Consider the following 19,590-nt stretch of genomic DNA (forward strand, 5'->3'; position numbering starts at 1 on the left):
GGGGGGTTGGTGACCAATTTTGACTAGAATAAGAATAAAATAAAGAGAAAAAGATATCATCTTTTCCTCTTCTTCTTCATCACCGAAAAATGCAGCCATTATAGAGTTTTTGAGCTTCAAAATTTTCATCCACTTAGTCTCTCTACAAGTAAGTGATTTTAATGAGTTTTCTTAATGATTTTTACATTTTTGAGACCCTTGTGTCATGAGTTTTCTAATGAGAGGACTATTTTACAAAATAGTTGAAAGTCTAGGATTTTTCCATGAGAGCATTTAGGTTTTTTTTCTGAATTTTAGTGGAAGAATATGAGTCTTAGATGAGTAATAAACAACTTTTGTGAAGGGATTTCTCATGAAAGCCCTAATAGGGATTATTTTGCATAAGTTGTAAAACAGATGATAAATGTGTGAAAAAGAGGAAATTTCAGATTGCTATAAGAGTAAAAAGGGTTTGACTGGGCTTACAAAAGGGAGAAATTTGATAAAAATCAACTTTCGAGCATAGGGGTAAAATGGTCATTTTGTGAAAATCTAGGGCAAAATATTCATTTTGCCCAATTATGAAATTTTGAGTGTCTAAATTGATGTGCTGATGAAATAAATGAATTTTATTCATTTAGACCAAAAGAAGCATGATTCGGGTCTTGATCAAGGTAAGAACAAAGTTTACGAGGATTAAGCTCGTCTTCATCATTTTGTATCGAGGTAAGTACATATGTGAATAATGCGTTATTGAAGCTTACTTTGGAATATTTTGATAACATACGTGTGTAATTGGCTCATTGTTGTTATGTACCTAAATTTTATTTGTTGCCATGAATGTATAAATGACATGTTATGTGAGTAAAGTACATTGTGAGCAAGTACGATGCTATTCGGCTAGTTATGAAATCCTGTTGGACCTTAGACATAGCATACGATACAAAGGGGTATGTTATAAAAATTATGTGGTCTAAACTTATGAGTTGAGTTTGAGTTCATGAGATGAATGTTATAAGTAACGTGGGTCTGGGTGCTGGCTTTGTGTACAAACCTGTGAGTGGCTCAATAAGCGAACGTTACATGATAGCTATGGGGTCTGGGTCCTGACCTGATAAAAATACCCATGAGTAGCTCCAATGTAAGCGTTTCATAGCACGAGGTAGCCTTGATTTCTGATATGGTAATTAGATGCAAATTCGCTGCGTATCCATATGTATTCCTAGAGTTCAACGGGTAACATTGAAGATTTAATTGGTACAAACTTGATGAGGTATGTATACTGAACTTATGGATAGTACCTGAGTAAGGGACGAGATGCATTAAGTATACATGAATGAAAGGAAGTGTAAGATAGAGATGTTAAAGGATTTATATCTTTTAAGCATGACAAGTTACCGTTTGACGAATATGATTTTCTTTTAATTACACCTTATTTGCATATATGTACTTACTAAGCTCCCACACTTACCCCCCTTTCTTTTCTTTCATTATAGTGCCGCCAAAATAGCATCGGAGATCCAGTGACGTCTTAAACCTTCGATCATACTCTCACTTAAGACCTTGGTATAGCTAGTTTAATTATTTTGTTTTTTTGGCATGTATAAGGACTCGAGTCTTTTGTTTATTATTTTGTTAGTTAGCCACAATGTGTCGGCTCATATGATAAAAATGATACTCATTTTGTATAGACCATGAATGCTGGCTAACACCAATTATTATTCAATGCAATGTTGCAAATTTCTAATGGTTGTGGCTATTTTGGTTATGCATGTTATGTTCGTATTGGTCTTGGTTGATCTTGTGCAGATAGGGGTATGTAAGGGTGGCAAAGAGGCTTGGTAAATAGCTTTATTTTGTCCACACGGGTAGACACATGGGCGTGTGTCTAGGCCGTGTGTGACATACAGTTGACCACATGGGTGTGTTGTTCAGCCGTGTGTCCCTTGCATGTAAAACTTTCAAGTCAGTATGCATGGTAGTAAACACACGGGCAGAGACATGGCCATGTGTCTCAACCGTGTGAAGGACACGGCCTAGAACATGGGCATGTGCCTTGTCCGTGTAGCCCTTAAAGATTGCTGACGTCAGAAACAGAATGTCCAAGTTTTTGTACATGGGCTAATACACGAACATGTCATGGCCGTATGAAGGACACGGTTCATGGATACGAGCATGTGTCAGGCCGTGTGAAAACCCCTATAGGTTCGAATTAGAAAATAAATCCAACCGGGTAAAGGACACAGGCGTGTCCCAATGTGCTTAGGCCGTGTGAGCCACACGGCCCATCAACACGACCATACCTAAATGGTCACACGGGCGTGTTTCCCCTCTCACACGGGTGTGTACCCATGTGTTAAGTGTTATTTTTAGAATTCCTTGAAAGACTCGAATTGATTCCGAATGGGTTCCAATGGATGTTTTGAGCCTCATAGGCTCTTATTAAGGAGTTTATAATAAAAACTGAAAAAGTTTTTAATTTGACTATGTTTTGGTGATATGAAAACTTTGGTATGCATGAGTTCAAGTTAGGTAATGCCACATACTTCGTCCCGGCATAGGGCACGAGTGTGGGGTGTTACATTTAGTGGTATCAGAGCTATGGTTCAGTCGATTCTCAGACTAACATAGCGCGTGTACGAGTCTTGCTATACATGTCATAGATAAATTGTGATATTGTGACGGCTCTTTTTTTTTAATTGTGTTTTAATATAGTAATGGATCCCGACAAAACTATGGCAGATGATGTAGAAAGTAACGCACCGGCTCTCGCTGAAGGGGCGGTCCATCTTATAATCGACCTCCCACAGTTAGTCATGGAGGAGGAGAAGGGGCTTGGGAGGCCTTTCTCCATATGATGAATGAATGGTACACGGTGTTCGTCCGAGCGAACCCGAATACACAACCCTCTCCACCCCCACCTATTCCTCAACCTGTCCCTGTAGCACCTTAGGGTATGGACTCTGAGAGGCAGAATAGACCTCCAGTGGACAAGATCAGGAAGCACGGAGCCGAGGAGTTCCGTCCTAATAAAGATGATGACCCTGAAAGGGAAGAATTCTAACTTCAAAATACCATCAGGTTATTTGATGAATTATCCTGCACGCCCGAAAAATGCTTGAAGTGTTCCATATCTTTGTTGAGAGACTCGACATACTATTGGTGGAAGACGTTAGTTTCAGTGGTGCTTCACGAAAGGGTCACATGGGAATTCTTTCAAGAGGAATTCCAGAAGAAATACATCAGTGAAAGATTTATGGATCAAAAGCGTAAGGAATTTCTTAATTTAAAACAAGTCTACATGTCGGTTACTGAGTATGAAAGAGAGTTCGTCCAACTTAGTAAGTGTGCTCGGGAGCATGTATCCTCTGAGCCTAAGATGTGTCGAAGGTTCGAAGACGGACTTAATGAGGACATTAGACTGTCAGTGGGTGTCCTTGAGTTGAAAGAGTTCGTAGTACTCGTTGATCGGGCCTGTAAAGCTAAGGAACTAATCAAAGAAAAGAAGAAAACCGAGCTGAAACTAGAGATGCAAGGAAGAGGCATACGAGCAAGTCATTTCCATCTCAGTCTAAGAAATCTAGAGATGTCTACTCTCGTTTCCACGCATCTGCTGGACATTCGTACCGAGATCGTCAGAAGCAAGATTCAGATTTTAAGTCTCAGACAACATCAGTGGCTAGTGTGGGCAATGCCAGATCTTCCAAACCAGAGTGCCACCATTATGGTAGAAATCACTTAGGCAAGTGTAGAATGAACGATGGAACTTGTTTCCGATGTGGTTCTCAAAACAACTTTATCAAAGATTGCCCTGAGATGAATGATAAAGAAAAGTTTCAAAGTACAAGGCCAAGTGGCACCAATTCTAAAGGAAGGCCTCAGAAGAATGTTAGAGTTGGGGCTGGTAGCAAGAATGTGACGAGAGGCACCACCGTAAGGTCTGAAGCTAGAGCTCTGGCTAGAACCTATGCCATATGTGCACGTGAAGATGCATCCTCTCCTGATGTGATCACCGGTACATTTTCTCTCTAAGATAATACTTTTATTGCTTTGATTGACCCTAGTTCTACTCATTTGTATGTGTGCATGAAATTGGTGTCTAGCACGAATATGCCTATTGAGTCTACGGAGTTTATGATTAAAGTGTCTAACCCGTTGGGCAAACATGTGATAGTTGATAAAGTATGCAAGAAATGTCCTTTAGTAGTTAAAGGTTATTGTTTTCCGACCGATTTGATGGTATTACCCTTTGATGAGTTTGATGTCATATTAGGTATGGATTGGTTGACATTCCATGATGCTATAGTAAACTGTAGACAAAAGGTTATTAGACTGAAATGTGAAAATGGTGAAACCCTTTGGGTTGAATCAGGTAAGCTAGGGAACTTGCCTATTGTAATATCCTCAATGTCTGCCCAGAAATGTTTGAGGAAAGGATGTGAAGCTTATTTGGCTTTTGTAATGAATACTAACTAATCGGAGTTGAAGATTGAGTCAGTGCCGGTTCTAAGTGAAAATGTGGATGTATTCCCAGAAGAATTGCCTGGGCTACCCCCTAATAGAAAGGTTGAATTTGGTATAGAGCTAATGTCAGAGCCATGCCTATTTCGATTGCTCCATATCGGATGGCCCCGACTGAGCTGAAAGAACTAAAGTCACAGTTGCAAGAATTGACCGGCAAGGGTTTCGTGAGACCAGGATTTTCTTCGTAGGGTGTTCCGGTGTTGTTTGTGAAAAAGAAAGATGGATTTATGAGGTTGTGCATAGATTACAAGTAGTTAAATAAGAGGATAATCAAGAACAAATACCCATTGCCGCGAATTGACGACTTGTTTGACCAATTGAAGGGAGCAGCATGGTTTTCTAAGATAGACTTGAGATCTGGCTACTATTAACTACGAGTCAAAGAAGCAGATGTGCCTAAAATCGCTTTTAGGACGCGGTATGGCCACTATGAGATTCTCATCATGCCTTTCGGCTTAACAAATGCTCCCGTCGTGTTTATAGATTTAATAAATAGGGTATTTCGGCCATTTCTAGATAAGTTTGTTGTTGTATTCATCGATGATATCCTAATCTATTCTAGAGACAAGGTAGAGCATGCTGAACACTTGAGAACCATTTTGCAAACTCTGAGGGACAATCAATTGTATGCAAAAATTAGTAAAAGTGAATTTTGGCTTCAAGAAGTCGGCTTTTTGGGTCATATTCTCTCGATTGATGGCATTAGGGTTGATCCTAGCAAGGTTTCTACTATTGTTGAATGGAAACCACTAAAGAATGTAACTGAGGTTAGAAGTTCTTTTGGGTTGGCCGGTTATTACAAGCGATTTGTAAAGGACATCTCTATGATTGCGACTCCCATGACAAGGTTGCTGCAAAAAGGAGTTAAGTTTGAATGGTCAGATAAGTGTCAGCAGAGTTTCGAGAAGTTGAAGATGTTATTGACTGAGGCTCCAGTATTAGTACAACCCGAATCAAGAAAAGAGTTCGTGATTTATAGCGACGCTTCTCTAAATGGATTGGGATGTGTACTTATGTAAGAAGGCAAAGTTGTGGCTTATGCCTCGAGACAGTTGAAACCTCATAAGAAGAATTATCTGACACACGACCTAGGTTTGGCCGCCATAGTGTTCACTCTGAAAATCTGGTGACATTAATTGTTCTGAGAGATATGCCATGTATACACTGATCATAAAAGTCTTAAGTACTTGATGACCCAGAAGGATTTAAATCTGAGGCAACGGGGCTGGAACTATTAAAGGATTATGAGTTGATTATCGACTACCATCCAGGAAAAGCGAACGTGGTCGCCGATGCATTAAGTAGAAAATCATTGTTTGCCTTGAGAGCAATGAACGCCCGATTGACTTTGTTAGAAGATGGTTTGGTTCTAGCAGAGTTAAAAGCTAGACCGACGTTTCTTCAAGAAATTTGCGAGGCTCAGAAGAGTGACAGTAAATTACTGTCTAAGAAAACCCAGTGCGAATCAAATTTTCGAATTGGTTTCGATGGTTGCTTGAGAATTCGGGAAAAGATTTGTGTTCCTAAAGACACCGAATTGTTTCGGAAGATTTTAGATGATGCACATAGTGGTTGTTTATCAGTGCACCCTGGGAGTACGAAAATGTACAACGATTTGAAGAAAATGTATTGGTGGCCGGGGATGAAAAGAGATATTTTGGAGTTCGTATCCAAATGCCTAGTATGTCAAGAAGTGAAAGCCGAGCACCAAGTACTTTCGGGTTTACTTAAGCCTATTATGGTCCCAGAGTGGAAGTGGAATCAGATTATTATGGACTTTGTAACGGGTTTACAGGTGACCCCAAGGGAGAAAGATACTGTGTAGGTTGTGGTTGATCGACTGACAAAGTAGGCTCACTTTATTCTGGTATGCTCTAATTTCGCACTTAACAAGCTAGTCGAGTTATATATTTCAGAAATTGTGAAGTTACACAGAGTACCTTTTTCGATCATATCGGATAGAGATCCGAGGTTCACATTGCGGTTTTGGAAAAAGCTCCAAGAAGCTTTGGGTACAGAGTTAAATTTTAGTACAACTTTCCACCTTTAGACCGATGGCCAATCGGAGAGAGTAATTCAGACCTTGGAAGACATGCTACGATGTTGTGTATTGGAGTTTCAGGGTAGTTGGGAAAAGTATTTGTCGCTGGTGGAGTTTTCTTATAATAACAGCTTTCAGTTGCATTTGAAGATAACACCTTATGAAGCGTTGTATGGGCGTAAGTGTTGAACGCCTTTGTATTGGACCGAGCTTAGAGAGAGTCAGATTCACGGGGTCGACTTAGTCAATGAGACCGAAGAAAAAGTTAAGGTGATTCGTGATTGTTTAAAGGCCGCTTTAGATAGACAGAAATCTTACGCAGATTTGAAACAAAAAGAGATCGAGTTTCAAGTCGGTGATAAGGTATTTCTAAAAGTATCCCTGTGAAGTAAGGTTCTTAGATTCGGTAAAAAGAGTAAACTGAGTCCGCATTTTATCGGACCTTATGAAGTGATTGAGAGAGTCAGGCAGGTAGCCTATCGATTAGCTTTACCATCAAAATTGGAAATGATCCATGACGTATTCCATGTGTCCATGTTACACTAATACCGCTCTGACCCTTCACATGTGATTTCTCCGAGTGAAGTAGAGATTAGATTCGATATGTCTTATGGTGAGGAAGCTGTTAAGATCCTAGCTCGAGAAGTTAAGAAACTGAGAAATAAGAGCGTTCCCCTTGTGAAAGTGTTATGGCAGAGACATGGGGTTGAAAAAGCCACATGGGAGCCCAAAGAAATCATGAAAAGCCAATACCCAAACCTTTTTATTGGTAAGATTTCTGGGGACGAAAATTCCTAAAGGGCAGAATTATAACAGGCCGAGTTTGGGGCTAGTCGAAAAAGTGGTTTCGAAACCACTAACTCAAGGTTGAGGAAATTATTTTAAATATTATTTTATGTATTATAACAAGATTAGATAAGTGCATGAAAATTTTGGTGAATTAATTTTAGCGATTTCTTACTTAATTATGAAAAAGGACTAAATCGCATAAAGCGCAAAAGTCCTATTTTGTTAGATAAGGGTGTAAATTAGATAAAGAACCCAAATTGGGGGCCTTTAAAGAGCAATTAGATCCCCAATGCTTAGGCTAGCTGGCCATAAGAGACAAAAGAAAGAGAAATGGTCAAAATTAGGTGGGTTGGTGACCAATTTTGACTAGAATAAGAATAAAATAAAGAGAAAAAGATATCATTTTTTCCTCTTCTTCTTCATCACCAAAAAATGCAGCCATTAGAGAGTTTTTAAGCTTCAAAATTTTCAGCCACTTAGTCTCTCTACAAGTAAGTGATTTTAATGAGTTTTCTTAATGATTTTTGCATTTTTGATACCCTTGTGTCATAAGCTTTCTAATGAGGGGACTATTTTACAAAATAGTTGAAAGTCTAGGGTTTTTCCATGAAAGCATTTAGGTTGTTTTCTGAATTTTTGTGGAAGAATATGAATCTTAGATGAGTAATAAATAACTTTTGTGAAGGGATTTCTCATGAAAACCTTAATAGGGACTATTTTGCATAAGTTGTAAAATAGATGATAAATGTGTGAAAAAGAGGAAATTTCAGATTGCTATAGCAGTAAAAAGGGTTTGGCTAGGCTTATAATAGGGAGAAATTCGATAAAAATCAACTTTCGAGCATAGGGGTAAAATGGTCATGTTGTGAAAGTCTAGGGCAAAATAGTTATTTTGCCCAATTATGAAATTTTGAGTGTCTAAATTGATGTGCTAATGAAATAAATGAATTTTATTAATTTAGACCAAGAGAAGCATGATTCGGGTCTTGATCGGGGTAAGAACAAAGTTTATGAGGATTAAGCTCGTCTTCATCATTTTGTATCGAGGTAAGTACATATATGAATAATGCTTATTGAAGCTTACTTTAGAATATTTTGATAACATACATGTGTAATTAGCTCATTGTTGTTATGCATCTAAATTTTATTTGTTGCCATGAATGTATAAATGACATGTTATGTGAGTAAAGTACATTGTGAGCAAGTACAATGCTATTCGGCTAGTTATGAAATCTCGTTGGACCATAAACATAGCATAGGATACAAAGGGGTATGTTATAAAAATTATGTGGTCTGAACTCATGAGTTGAGTCTGAGTTCTTAAGATGAATGTTATAGGTAACATGGGTCTGGGTACTGGCTTTGTGTACAAACCCATGAGTGGCTCAATAAGCAAACGTTACATGATAGCTATGGGGTTCGGGTCCTGACCTGATAAAAATGCCCGTGAGTAGCTCAAATGTGAGTGTTTCATAGCACGAGGTAGCCCTGATTTCTTATATGGTAATTAGATGCAAATTCACCGCGTACCCAGATGTATTCCGAGAGTTCAACGGGTAACATTGAAGATTTAATTGGTAAAAACTTGATGAGGTATGTATACTGAACTTATGGATAGTACCTGAGTAAGGGACGAGATGCATTAAGTATACATGAATGAAAGGAAGAGTAAGATAGCAATGTTAAAGGATTTATATCTTTTAAGCATGACAAGTTACCATTTGACGAATATGATTTTCTTTCAGTTACACTTTATTTGCATATATGTACTTACTAAGCTCCCACGCTTACCCTCATTTCTTTTCTTTCCTTATAGTGCCGCCAAGCTAGCATCAGAGATTTAGTGACGTCTTAAAGCTTAGATCACACTATCACTTAAGACCTTGGTATAGCTAGTTTAATTATTTTATTTTCTGGCATGTATAGAGACTCGAGTCTTTTGTTTATTATTTTGTTAGTTAGCCATAATGTGTCGGCTCATATGATAAAAATGATACTCATTTTGTATAGACTTTGAATGTTGGCTAACACCAATTATTATTCAATGCAATGTTGCAAATTTCTAATGGTTGTGGTTGTTTTGGTTATTCATGTTATGTTCGTATTGATCTTGGTTGATCTTGTGTAGATAGGGGTATGTAAGGGTGGCAAAGAGGCTTGGTAAATAGCCTTATTTTGTCCACACGGGTAGACACACGGGCGTGTATCTAGGCCGTGTGTGACACACGGTCGACCCCATGGGTGTGTTGTTCAACCGTGTGTCCCCTGCACATAAAAATTTCAAGTTAATATGCATGGTAGTAAACACACGGGAAGAGACACAGCCGTGTGTCTCAGCCATGTGAAGGGCATGGCCTAGCACACGGACGTGTGCCTTGGCTGTGTGGCCCTTAAAGATTGCTAACGTCAGAAACAGAATGTCCAAGTTTTGCACACTGGCTAATACACGGACGTGCCATGGCCGTGTGAAAGATACGATTCATGGACATGGGCATGTGTCTGGTCGTGTGAAAACCCCTATAGGTTCGAATTAGAAAATAAATCCAAACGGGTAAGGGACACTGGCGTCTCCCAATGTGCTTAGGCCGTGTGAGCCACACGGTCCCTTAGCACGACCATGCCTAAATAGTCACACGGGCGTGTTGCCCCTCTCACACGGGCATGTGCCCCTGTGTTAATTGTTATTTTCAGAATTCTTTGAAGGACCTAGATTGATTTCGAATGGGTTCCAATGGATGTTTTGAGCCTCGTAGGCTCTTATTAAGGAGTTTATAATAAAAACTGAAAAAGTATTTAATTTGACTATGTTTTAGTGATATGAAAATGTTGGTATGCATGAGTTCAAGTTAGGTAATGCCTCATATTCTATTTCGGCCTAGGGCAAGGGTGTGGGGTGCTACAAAAACATAATTAAAACAATGTATTATTTACATACGAACTTACCTCGGTACAAAATAGTAGAAATAGGACCTACTCGTCAAATACCTTGTTTTTCCCTCGATCTAGGTCTAAACCTTATTTCTCTTGATCTATAGTAGTAAATTTAACTCATTTATTAATCACATTACTCAAATCAGTTCAAAAAAAACATCATGACAAAATTATATTTTTGCTCCTAAACTTTGACATTTTTACAAATTAGTCCCTAGGCTCGTAAAATGAAATGTATTCAATTTCTTGATAACCCAAGCCTAGCCGAACCAATTTCATGCTTATAGCAGCCTACATTTTTCATCAAATCACATTTCTACTACCCATTTTAACAACTTTTACCAATAAGTCCTTTTTATACAGTTTCACTAAAAATCATTAGTAAAAGTTATTTATCACACCTTAAACATACAATATCTTCCATCAAACATCAAAATACATGCATATCACACATGGATAATTTTTTAAACATGAACGCTACTTCAAAATAATGGTAGAAATAGGTAAACCGGGTTACGAAGACTTCAAAACCGTAAAGAGCATTAAAAACAGGGCTAGGATGTACTTACAATCAAGCTTGAAAGTTGAAGAAAGCCCTAGCTATGGTGTCTTGTAAAATTCGGCAAGGAGAGAAGATGTACACCAATTTTGGCTTTATTTTCCCTTTTTATTCTTTTATTAACCAAATGACCAAAATGTCATTTTCCCAAATCACTAAAATTCTCTTACCTTATGTTCATTTTTGTCCATTAACTTAACAAATGGTTTAATTACCATATAAGGGCCTCTAATTTAAAATTTATAGCAATTGGACACCTTTAACATGTAGAACTCAACTTTTGCACTTATTACAATTTAGTCCTTTTGACTAAATTGAGTGCTCAAATGTCAAAATTTTCGAACGAATTTTCAAAAAATCATTCCACAAAACTGTAGACCATGAAAATGTAATAAGAAAAAAAAATTCTATGTCGGATTTATGGTCCCGAAATCACTGTTTCGACTGGGCCCAAAATCAGGCTGTTACACTGCTATCTGACAACTTGAATCTTTTTCATTAAATTCCAATTTCTCTGAACCAAAAATTCAAATTCTCATTTTATTATGACATTTAAAACTAGACTTGTTAAGATTTTTGAGCATATAATTTTTTCCTAATTCAATTTCTATAATTTTTGACAAATTTATCGACACATAGCATTGTTGTTGTCTCCTAACAATCTAACTATTCTTTTAATGACACTAGGTCTATCAAATTTCGCAACTAAAGTATTAGTTTCTAGAACTACTTTGAGTTATTTTCTTAAACCAATTCAAATATGTTTGTTAAACTAACATCAATAATGATATTATAAAATGATTACAAAGTAATAAGAAAGAATAATAAAACAAACAGGTTTTACATAAAAACCCTTTCAAGGAAAAAATCATAGACAAATGAGAAGAAAAATCACTAGTGTTGAAAATCGAATGATACAAGAAGAGTTGCGACTACATCTATTTAAAGGTTGAAAATCCTTATTCTAATAAAAGTCGAATGCACGCCAGTGCGGGAATTTGTTGGGCTATAGGCCTATCACTGTATTATTTCTTTAACAAGAATTCAGGTCACACAACTTTGACAATATTAATTAACACAAGTTTCATAGAACATAACTTAATTTATCAAGCATCAATTTTTTTTATTTACAATTTCGTTCAATTCGCTTTACTTAATCACTTTATAACAACAATCTTATTTTAACATCATTTCACGTTTTAATGTAGTTATCTAAAATAAATACTCATTTTCATCTAATTTAGCAAAAAATGAACTAAACTTTTCTTTTCTTGCCTTCAATCCATACTTTTTCTTCCTTTTCTTAGTTTAAGTTTCTACTCCGCTACTTTTCTCTTTCTCATCACAAAAAATATAAACATAAATAGCATCAAAATAAAATCTACTTATGCTCATATTTTTAAAATCTCTAATAAAATGAGAAAGAAAATGAAAACATCATCTTTACCTTTCTTCTTCATTTTCTCTTACTAATTTCAACTTTTCTCTTTCAACAAGAAAACCCCAAGCTTATAAGATGAAAAAGAGAGTGAGAATAGGCTTGAGAAAAAAAAAGTTTTATAATTTTCACCTTTGATATTAAACTTTTATAAATCTATTATTATATAAATTTTTTTGTTCACATCATTTACTTAATTGCAAAACATGGGTCACATAAATTAATATACCAAACTTTTATTCAAGAATCTTGAAAATAGTTTCTCTAAGAAAGTTATTGTAAATGATGGGTTCTAGCTTAATTTCTTTTACAGTTGGGAAAACATATTCTCAAATTAGAAAATGTTAACCAAGAGAAAATAAATCATAGGTTGTGGTCCCATGATTATTTCTTGGATTATAAACCTTGCCTACTTAAATTTCTATATTTAACTTACCCATAGCACAAACATTACTAGGTTACTTTTTTTCTTAATAATATAAGAAAAAGGTGAAATAGATTACGTAAAATTAAGAAAGAAGTGGAAAATTTTTGTTACTTTTTAGATGAAATGATGAAAATATCAACACATAATCCTACACGTGAAATTTGGATATGATAGAAAATAAACAGGAATATTTAATAAAAAAAATCAGTGTTATACAAGCACAACACTATTATATTTAAATTTTAGGTGTAGGATATATTCATACTAATATAAAATTTAAATGATTTTATATTATTTCATAATTTTTTATATGATTAATACTTTAATAATTCAATCGTCATATTTTTAAAGATATTTATACTTGTCATATAAATAAATTTTTGAATCGGTCTAAATTTTTTATCATATCGGTCTAAAATATTGTTTACATTAATATATATTTAACGGTTGAAATTTATTTTACATAAAATATTTAATTCATGTCAAACTTGACGTGCATAATCTACAAGAATGGACCATAAAATATGATGGTTGAATTATTAAAATATTAATTATATAAAAAATTACGAAAGAATATAAAACCACTTAAGTTTTAGACGAATTTTATATATTAATATTCAAAATTTTGGAAATGAATAATTTCTACAGTGTTAACTTTCACATAAAAGAAAAAGAACTGTGTTTTGTTTTTATTATATAATTTAGTATGACATTTTAACTTAAGGATAGCAATGGGGTAACCCACCCTTCCCTTATATGAAATATATCCCTCAATCATATTATATTACTTTATTAAACTAAACCAAATACATGATAGGAAATTTCATAATTAAATTAAATAATTTGATATTTGACTTAATCTTAAAAATTTTAATAAAAAATTATCTTATTAAAATTAATTGGAGAAATTAAAATGTAACGAATTCAAGTTATTTTATCGACCTTAAATATCGTAGCTAAGTTACAAGGTGCATCCATATTTTTGTTTTCAAAGATTTTATAGGAGGTTGAGAAACTAACTTATAAATAAAAGCACAAAAAATAAAAAAATAATAAAGCAGGAGTGTCAAAAAAACAAACTATATGATAGCTAGTTAGTGGACAGAGATACCAGCTTAAACAAGATGAAAAGTGCAGTCCATAAATAAGGAGTTTTCTATAATTGGCTCTACTTTTTAGAGAAAGTTGCTAAAGAATGTTAAAACAATTAAGCGTCTGTGTCATTTAAGGTTTTATTTTCTTCCATATTTTTCTTTTTTCTTTTTGGGTTTCAGTTTCAGGCCACAAATCCAGGCTAAGGCAAATGCGCTGCACGAAATTATTTTTTCTTTTTTATTCGCTGATTCCCCTACCTGGGTTTCTTTATTGTTCGCGTCTGGATATTCATATATAGTTTATATTAAAGTTTATCCAACGTCAACAATATCGTCATCATTGTCCCATTCAGTTTTTTTTTTATATATAAAATTCTGATCCACGTTTTAGGTGATCATGCCTGCAATATGCTGTGGTTTCACACCAATGTTCTTTGGCTCCAAAGCCGTAAAACTTGTCCAGGTTAATATTTACAAATTTTCCCTCTTGGATTTTCTTTATTATTTTAGCTTCAACGAAATAAATATATATAAATATATATATATTGTTGTTCAATTGCAGAAAATTCATTGTTATAATTCACACATTTTATATGGTTAAATTTCTACAATTTTTCCATATCTGCACATTCTTTTGTTGAATGAATCATGCAAATTGCGGAACTTTAGTTTGTATAAGAGGTTGTATCCATATGTCTGTGGCGTGTTTGATTAAAATTCTGATGTTATAAGGTATTTTACAAATCATGCATTTATATTGGTTAATTCGTTCTATTGTTATTAGGAGTCCTGAAAGAAATTTTGCAAATTTATATATTATATGCAGGGAAAATCCTCTCAGATATCAAAGGTATACAAGAAGCAAAAGACGGGGAAGGGCTCCAAGCAGGATAATTCACCTCATTTAGCATGCAACTTCATTCTGATGATGGAGCTTAGGAAAAAAATTATTACATTTAGAGACATCATTGATTTACCACCTTGTAATACCGCTTTATCCACAGATCAGGTATTATTTATTGCCTTCTTCTCAAACAACTATGTTGTTTCGAGTAGTTTTAATCTTTCTATATATCTTATCTGTGCAGATGATAATAGGGACAATGCAAGATCTCCATAAATATTACCCTGAAAGTATACCCCGAATCCGTAGGTCAAAACTCAAAAGATTACCTATTGACAAGGTTTGCCACTTTTCATTAAAGGGTTAATATATAATTTGTCTCTAAACTTGTCCGTTTGTATCTAGTTGGGCTATAAATTTTTTTTGGACCTAGTTGATTCCTGAACTTATATTCGTCAACTAGGTTGGTACCTCCCACTTACACGTTAGTTTATATCAATATGACATATTTAATCAACCAGATAGTGCCATGTGGCAAGCATGGCACTACAAGATTAGTTAGAAATCCCAGGTTAACACAAACTAACAATATTAGTATGAATGGTCCAATTTAGTTGATGGAATAAAGTTTAAAGACCAATTAGGTTCAAATGGATAAGTTCGGGGTGAAATTATATATTATCCCAAAATAAAACTAGCTATATAATTTCAAGATTTATTCAATGATTGCTATCAATCTACCTGAAATGCCTACGAACAGATTCTGGTCTACTTCTGCAAGGCATTGCAAGAGCTTGCAGACGTATCAAATATGAGCGGTGCAGGGATAGACAAATGCAAGTTAGATATAACTGACAATGAAGACTGCAACGAAGTTGAAAAACTTGGTATGAAGTAAATGGAAAATCACTGTTATTCCCTGTCATGTGTCTTAGTTTGAATCTGAAAAAAATTGCAAAGAGAGGAAGCAATTGCAAGAACTTTTGGGTCATTTTCGTTTGTGCTTTCCGGTATCCAAAACGAGTCTGGTTGCCTTCTGAACTTGCTTTCTCTTGTTTGAAATTGATAACAAATTTCCCATTCTTTTTTTCACTTTTTGGCAGTTGAAATTACTGTAACGACACTGAATGGTTTGATTAAGATAGCAAGAGAGAAAGCTGATATGGTTAATGAAGATGGAGAAAAAAAGGGTTTATGTCCAAAGGCTAAAACTTATTCAGAAAACAGCTATGGCTGCCCTTCACCAACTTCAGTGCTTCCTGAGTTGATGGATCCTCCTCTAAAATCTTATGCATCACCTCTTTTGTTATCTGTCAACGTTCAAGCAGTGGGAAAACTGAGCCCCATTGATTTGAAGCGTCTCAAATTACACATGCTTCCTGATATGGGAGACGATGTTCCCTATTTGAAGCAAAACAAGGTTATGATTGAGGAACAAGATGAAGAAGTTGATGAAACCAGAGATTCCAAATCTCAAGGTGAGGCTTTAGAGGATCCAGTTTCCGTTTCAGACAATGCAGCGGGTGGTGATACGACAACAGATGGAAGCAATGCAGCACCACCAACGCCGCCATCAGAGGTGAAATCTCCCGAGTTGTCCGGAGACGTGGAAGTGGCTGAAGATAAACCAGTAGCTCCGCCACCAGCAACACCAGCAGAAGTTTTATCCCCAATTCCACCACCACCACCACCACCACCTCCGCCACCGCCACCGCTGCCAACACCACCACCCTCGCAGCTTAATTTAGTATTAAGCAAACCACCAATACCATCTCCTCCACCACCCCAACCAAATGCAGAAGCTTCAAAACCACCTTCAGTAGCAAAAGAACCAGAGTTGCCCTCACAAGGAGCAACTTTGCCACCACCACCTCCACCACCACCACCAGCAGAAGCGCCATCGAAGTCGAATATGGTGGAAACAGTAGCACCAGTTTCGCCACCACCACCTGCACCTCCTGTTGTGGCGAAAGGAACGCCACCAGTTTTGCCGCCACCACCTCCTGTACCTAGAAGTACATCATTACCACCCCCACCACCTCCTATTCATAGAACTGCATCATTACCACCACCGCCACCACCACCTATGGCACCTTCAAATGGATCAGGGCCAATGCCACCGCCACCACCAATACCCGGATTGGCGGCGAATGGAGCTGCTCCACCGCCTCCTCCACCTGGTTCCATGCGCCTCAAGAAAGCAACTACTAGATTGAAGAGATCAAGTCATATGGGTAATCTATATCGGAATCTCAAGGGCAAAGTAGAAGGAGTTCCAAAGCGAGGCCCCGGAGCAGCTAATGGTGGGAAAAAGAGTGGAGGTGGAAACAGCGGCGGTGGGAAACAACAAGGAATGGCTGATGCATTAGCAGAGATGACCAAGAGGTATAAACTATAAACAAAACATCTCTTACATCAAAATCCAATTAATTATATATAAACATCCGAAAATTTTCACTTTGTTTTGGCCTCAGATCAACTTACTTCATACAAATCGAAGAAGATGTTCAGAAATATGAAAAATCAATCAAAGAGCTCAGAACTTCCATCAGTACATTCAAAACCGGTGACATGTCTGAGTTAATTAAGTTCAACAAACACGTGGAATCCATTCTCGAGAAATTAACGGATGAAACACAGGTTAGTTTTAGTATGTTTCTAAAAATTAATATCTATTGCATCATGAATCATTGGCCGATCCCCAAAATGTTGAAAAATTGCAGGTTCTCGCAAGGTTTGAAGGATTTCCCGGAAAAAAGTTAGAAGCATTAAGGACAGCATCGGCACTTTACTCCAAGTTAGAATCGATGTTGAATGAACTAGAAAATTGCAAGATAGAGCCTCCTTTGGGTCAGCTTCTTGAGAGGGTTGAACGTTGCTTCGACAGGGTATGATTGGCTCTTACTTAAATTGAAAATAGTAAGGTTGTTTTCATTAGGCATTAATACCAATTATATTACCTCCTAACAACAGATCAAAAAGGAAGTAGACTCCCTGGAGCGAACCAAGGATGAAGAAGCCAAGAAATTAAAAGGCCACAACATCGAATTTGACTTCCAAATTCTTGTACGGATCAAAGAAGCAATGGTTGATGTTTCCTCCAACTGCATGGAGTTGGCACTGAAGGTAAGACCCAGAATATATGTGATTAACATAAAAAAATTGCGTGTTTGTTATTTGGCTCATAATAATTTGGTTCAGGAGAGAAGAGAAGCAAAGTTGACGGCAAATGAAAAGTCGAAGACCAAAGGTGAAGCGCCAAAGAAAGTGTGCAGTAAAATGCTGTGGAGGGCATTCCAATTCGCTTTCCGGGTTTACACATTTGCAGGCGGACATGATGATCGTGCAGACAAGCTGACCCGAGAATTGGCTCATGAAATTGAGACTGACCCTGAACATCAGCAGTAGGTGTGTTACCTATGTGTGAAACTTGAGAAATCGAATTTCTTTGTAAATTAAAGCTACATTTGTTCAATTTGTGATTTTGATGGACTAGGAAATTGAAAACTGCAGGCTTTAAAGAAACCGCCAAACTCCCCTTCTCAATACTCTAAAATAATTTCTTTCATAGATGTTTCGCTTACTTCAATAAAGCACTCAAATTTCTTTGTTTTTTTTTTTTAAAGTTAGGTATCTAATTAATTTTTAGTGACCTAAACTGTAATAGTTATATATCCAATCGTTACTTTTTTTAAAAGAATTTTTCAAAATCAATCAAGGATTTACATGTGTTACTTTTAATTATATAACAATTTTAAATTTAATATTAAATAGTCGATTGAGTCTTAGTTCAATTGACATCAACATTATCCTCTGTATAAGAGGATGTGTGTTCGAGTACGTTGAAGTAAATTATCTTCTTATTTAAAGATTGGAGAGAGACTATGCCTAGTTCTAGGAATTATATATAAAAAAGAATACTACGAATGATCGCCGGATCCGAGCTATAGGGTGCTATTCTATCTAAGCATGACGAATTCTAGCCTAGTCCCCCCCTCAAACTCCTAAACTTCCTTTTTACGTGCAATACTTAATAGCACATGCGTAAGTTAAAATTGAACTTAGTGAGTTATCCATACCTCCTATCATTACAAAATTTTTATTTGCATAGACTCCATAGTTTTGGGTTTAGGTTGACTTTATTCGTACTAGGAAAGTTCACCAATATTACTGGAGTAGACTTGTCACCTCGCATTTCAAAGTATCTCGTAAGTAAACATACTATCTTCTAGGACATGAACTTCCTCTTCCTCGCTTCTCTTTATGGAACTCTCTTATGGATTATTTTTACTTGCCCGTTTTCAGTGATTAGATAACTAACATCGTATTACCTGCTCGCCATTGGAACAGAAGCGAACTACCTTCGTTGACCACCTTATGGCGGATTAGCGCATTATGGTTGAATCTTGTGGACATTTCTTTTGATGGATAATTTCTGCGACTTCCACTTGAGAGATCTTTATACAAATTTTCATAAAAGGCCAAATACATATGTGGATATTGGCTTACGAATTCATATATTTAGATACAGATTTATAACAACAGATCTTCATACAAAAATGAATTCCAATACGTGAAGGTTCTACATCCATTCATAAGATAGAATTTCATGTCTAACTTTGACACTAGAATTAAAGAACAAATATGGCAGACCGTCATAATCTGTATGTAACACCCCTTACCTGTACCCGAGTTCGGGACAAGGTACGAGGCGTTACCAGACACATACTCAGATATTTTTGGAAGATACAGGTTATAAAATTTTGTTCGAATTTAAAACCGATCAAACACATCATAGTGTCCCAATTATGGACCTACGAGGCCTAAAACATACATTAAAAGCAATCCGGGACTAAACCGAGAACTATACAAAATTTTAGTAAAATTACTAGGGTTAAGCCTTACACGCCCGTGTGGAGGTAAAGCACACGCCCGTGTGCTTAGGACACGCCCGTGTGTTTCAC

The 19,590-nt window shown here is 36.3% G+C and overlaps 2 protein-coding genes across 3 annotated transcripts; both read left to right on the forward strand.

The window, feature by feature from the left end:
- The first annotated feature begins 2,696 nt into the window (after positions 1-2,696).
- LOC107963147 (uncharacterized) lies at positions 2,697-4,011 on the forward strand. Its single transcript, XM_016899728.1, has 2 exons — positions 2,697-2,788; positions 3,480-4,011. Exons 1-2 carry the CDS (start codon positions 2,697-2,699, stop codon positions 4,009-4,011), a joined length of 624 nt encoding a protein of 207 aa, XP_016755217.1.
- A 9,724-nt stretch (positions 4,012-13,735) lies between these two features.
- On the forward strand, positions 13,736-18,151 carry LOC107963148 (formin-like protein 3). 2 transcript variants are annotated; one of them, XM_041115682.1, is made up of 10 exons: positions 13,736-13,917; positions 14,174-14,245; positions 14,609-14,791; positions 14,871-14,966; positions 15,387-15,513; positions 15,730-17,011; positions 17,101-17,266; positions 17,350-17,514; positions 17,600-17,752; positions 17,828-18,151. In XM_041115682.1, the coding sequence occupies exons 2-10, from the start codon at positions 14,180-14,182 to the stop codon at positions 18,032-18,034; spliced, it is 2,445 nt and encodes an 814-aa protein (XP_040971616.1). In that variant the 5' UTR covers positions 13,736-13,917; positions 14,174-14,179; the 3' UTR covers positions 18,035-18,151. The 2 variants fall into 2 exon arrangements, with proteins under 2 accessions (XP_040971616.1, XP_016755218.2); XM_016899729.2 differs by having other exon boundaries at positions 13,736-14,245.
- Positions 18,152-19,590: the final 1,439 nt, after the last annotated feature.

This window comes from Gossypium hirsutum, chromosome A06 (assembly GCF_007990345.1).
Source record: "Gossypium hirsutum isolate 1008001.06 chromosome A06, Gossypium_hirsutum_v2.1, whole genome shotgun sequence".
NCBI classification, from domain to species: Eukaryota; Viridiplantae; Streptophyta; class Magnoliopsida; order Malvales; family Malvaceae; genus Gossypium; species Gossypium hirsutum.

Bases quoted from the DNA above. Each gene is read 5' to 3' on its own strand.
- LOC107963148 (XM_016899729.2), top strand. From the start codon at position 14,180: ATGCCTGCAATATGCTGTGGTTTCACACCAATGTTCTTTGGCTCCAAA. The intron at 17,267-17,349 runs GTTAGTTTTAGT...GAAAAATTGCAG, and splicing joins AATTAACGGATGAAACACAG to GTTCTCGCAAGGTTTGAAGG. The intron at 17,515-17,599 runs GTATGATTGGCT...TCCTAACAACAG, and splicing joins TTGAACGTTGCTTCGACAGG to ATCAAAAAGGAAGTAGACTC.
- LOC107963147 (XM_016899728.1), top strand. From the start codon at position 2,697: ATGGATCCCGACAAAACTATGGCAGATGATGTAGAAAGTAACGCACCG. The intron at 2,789-3,479 runs GTTAGTCATGGA...AACTAATCAAAG, and splicing joins CTTATAATCGACCTCCCACA to AAAAGAAGAAAACCGAGCTG.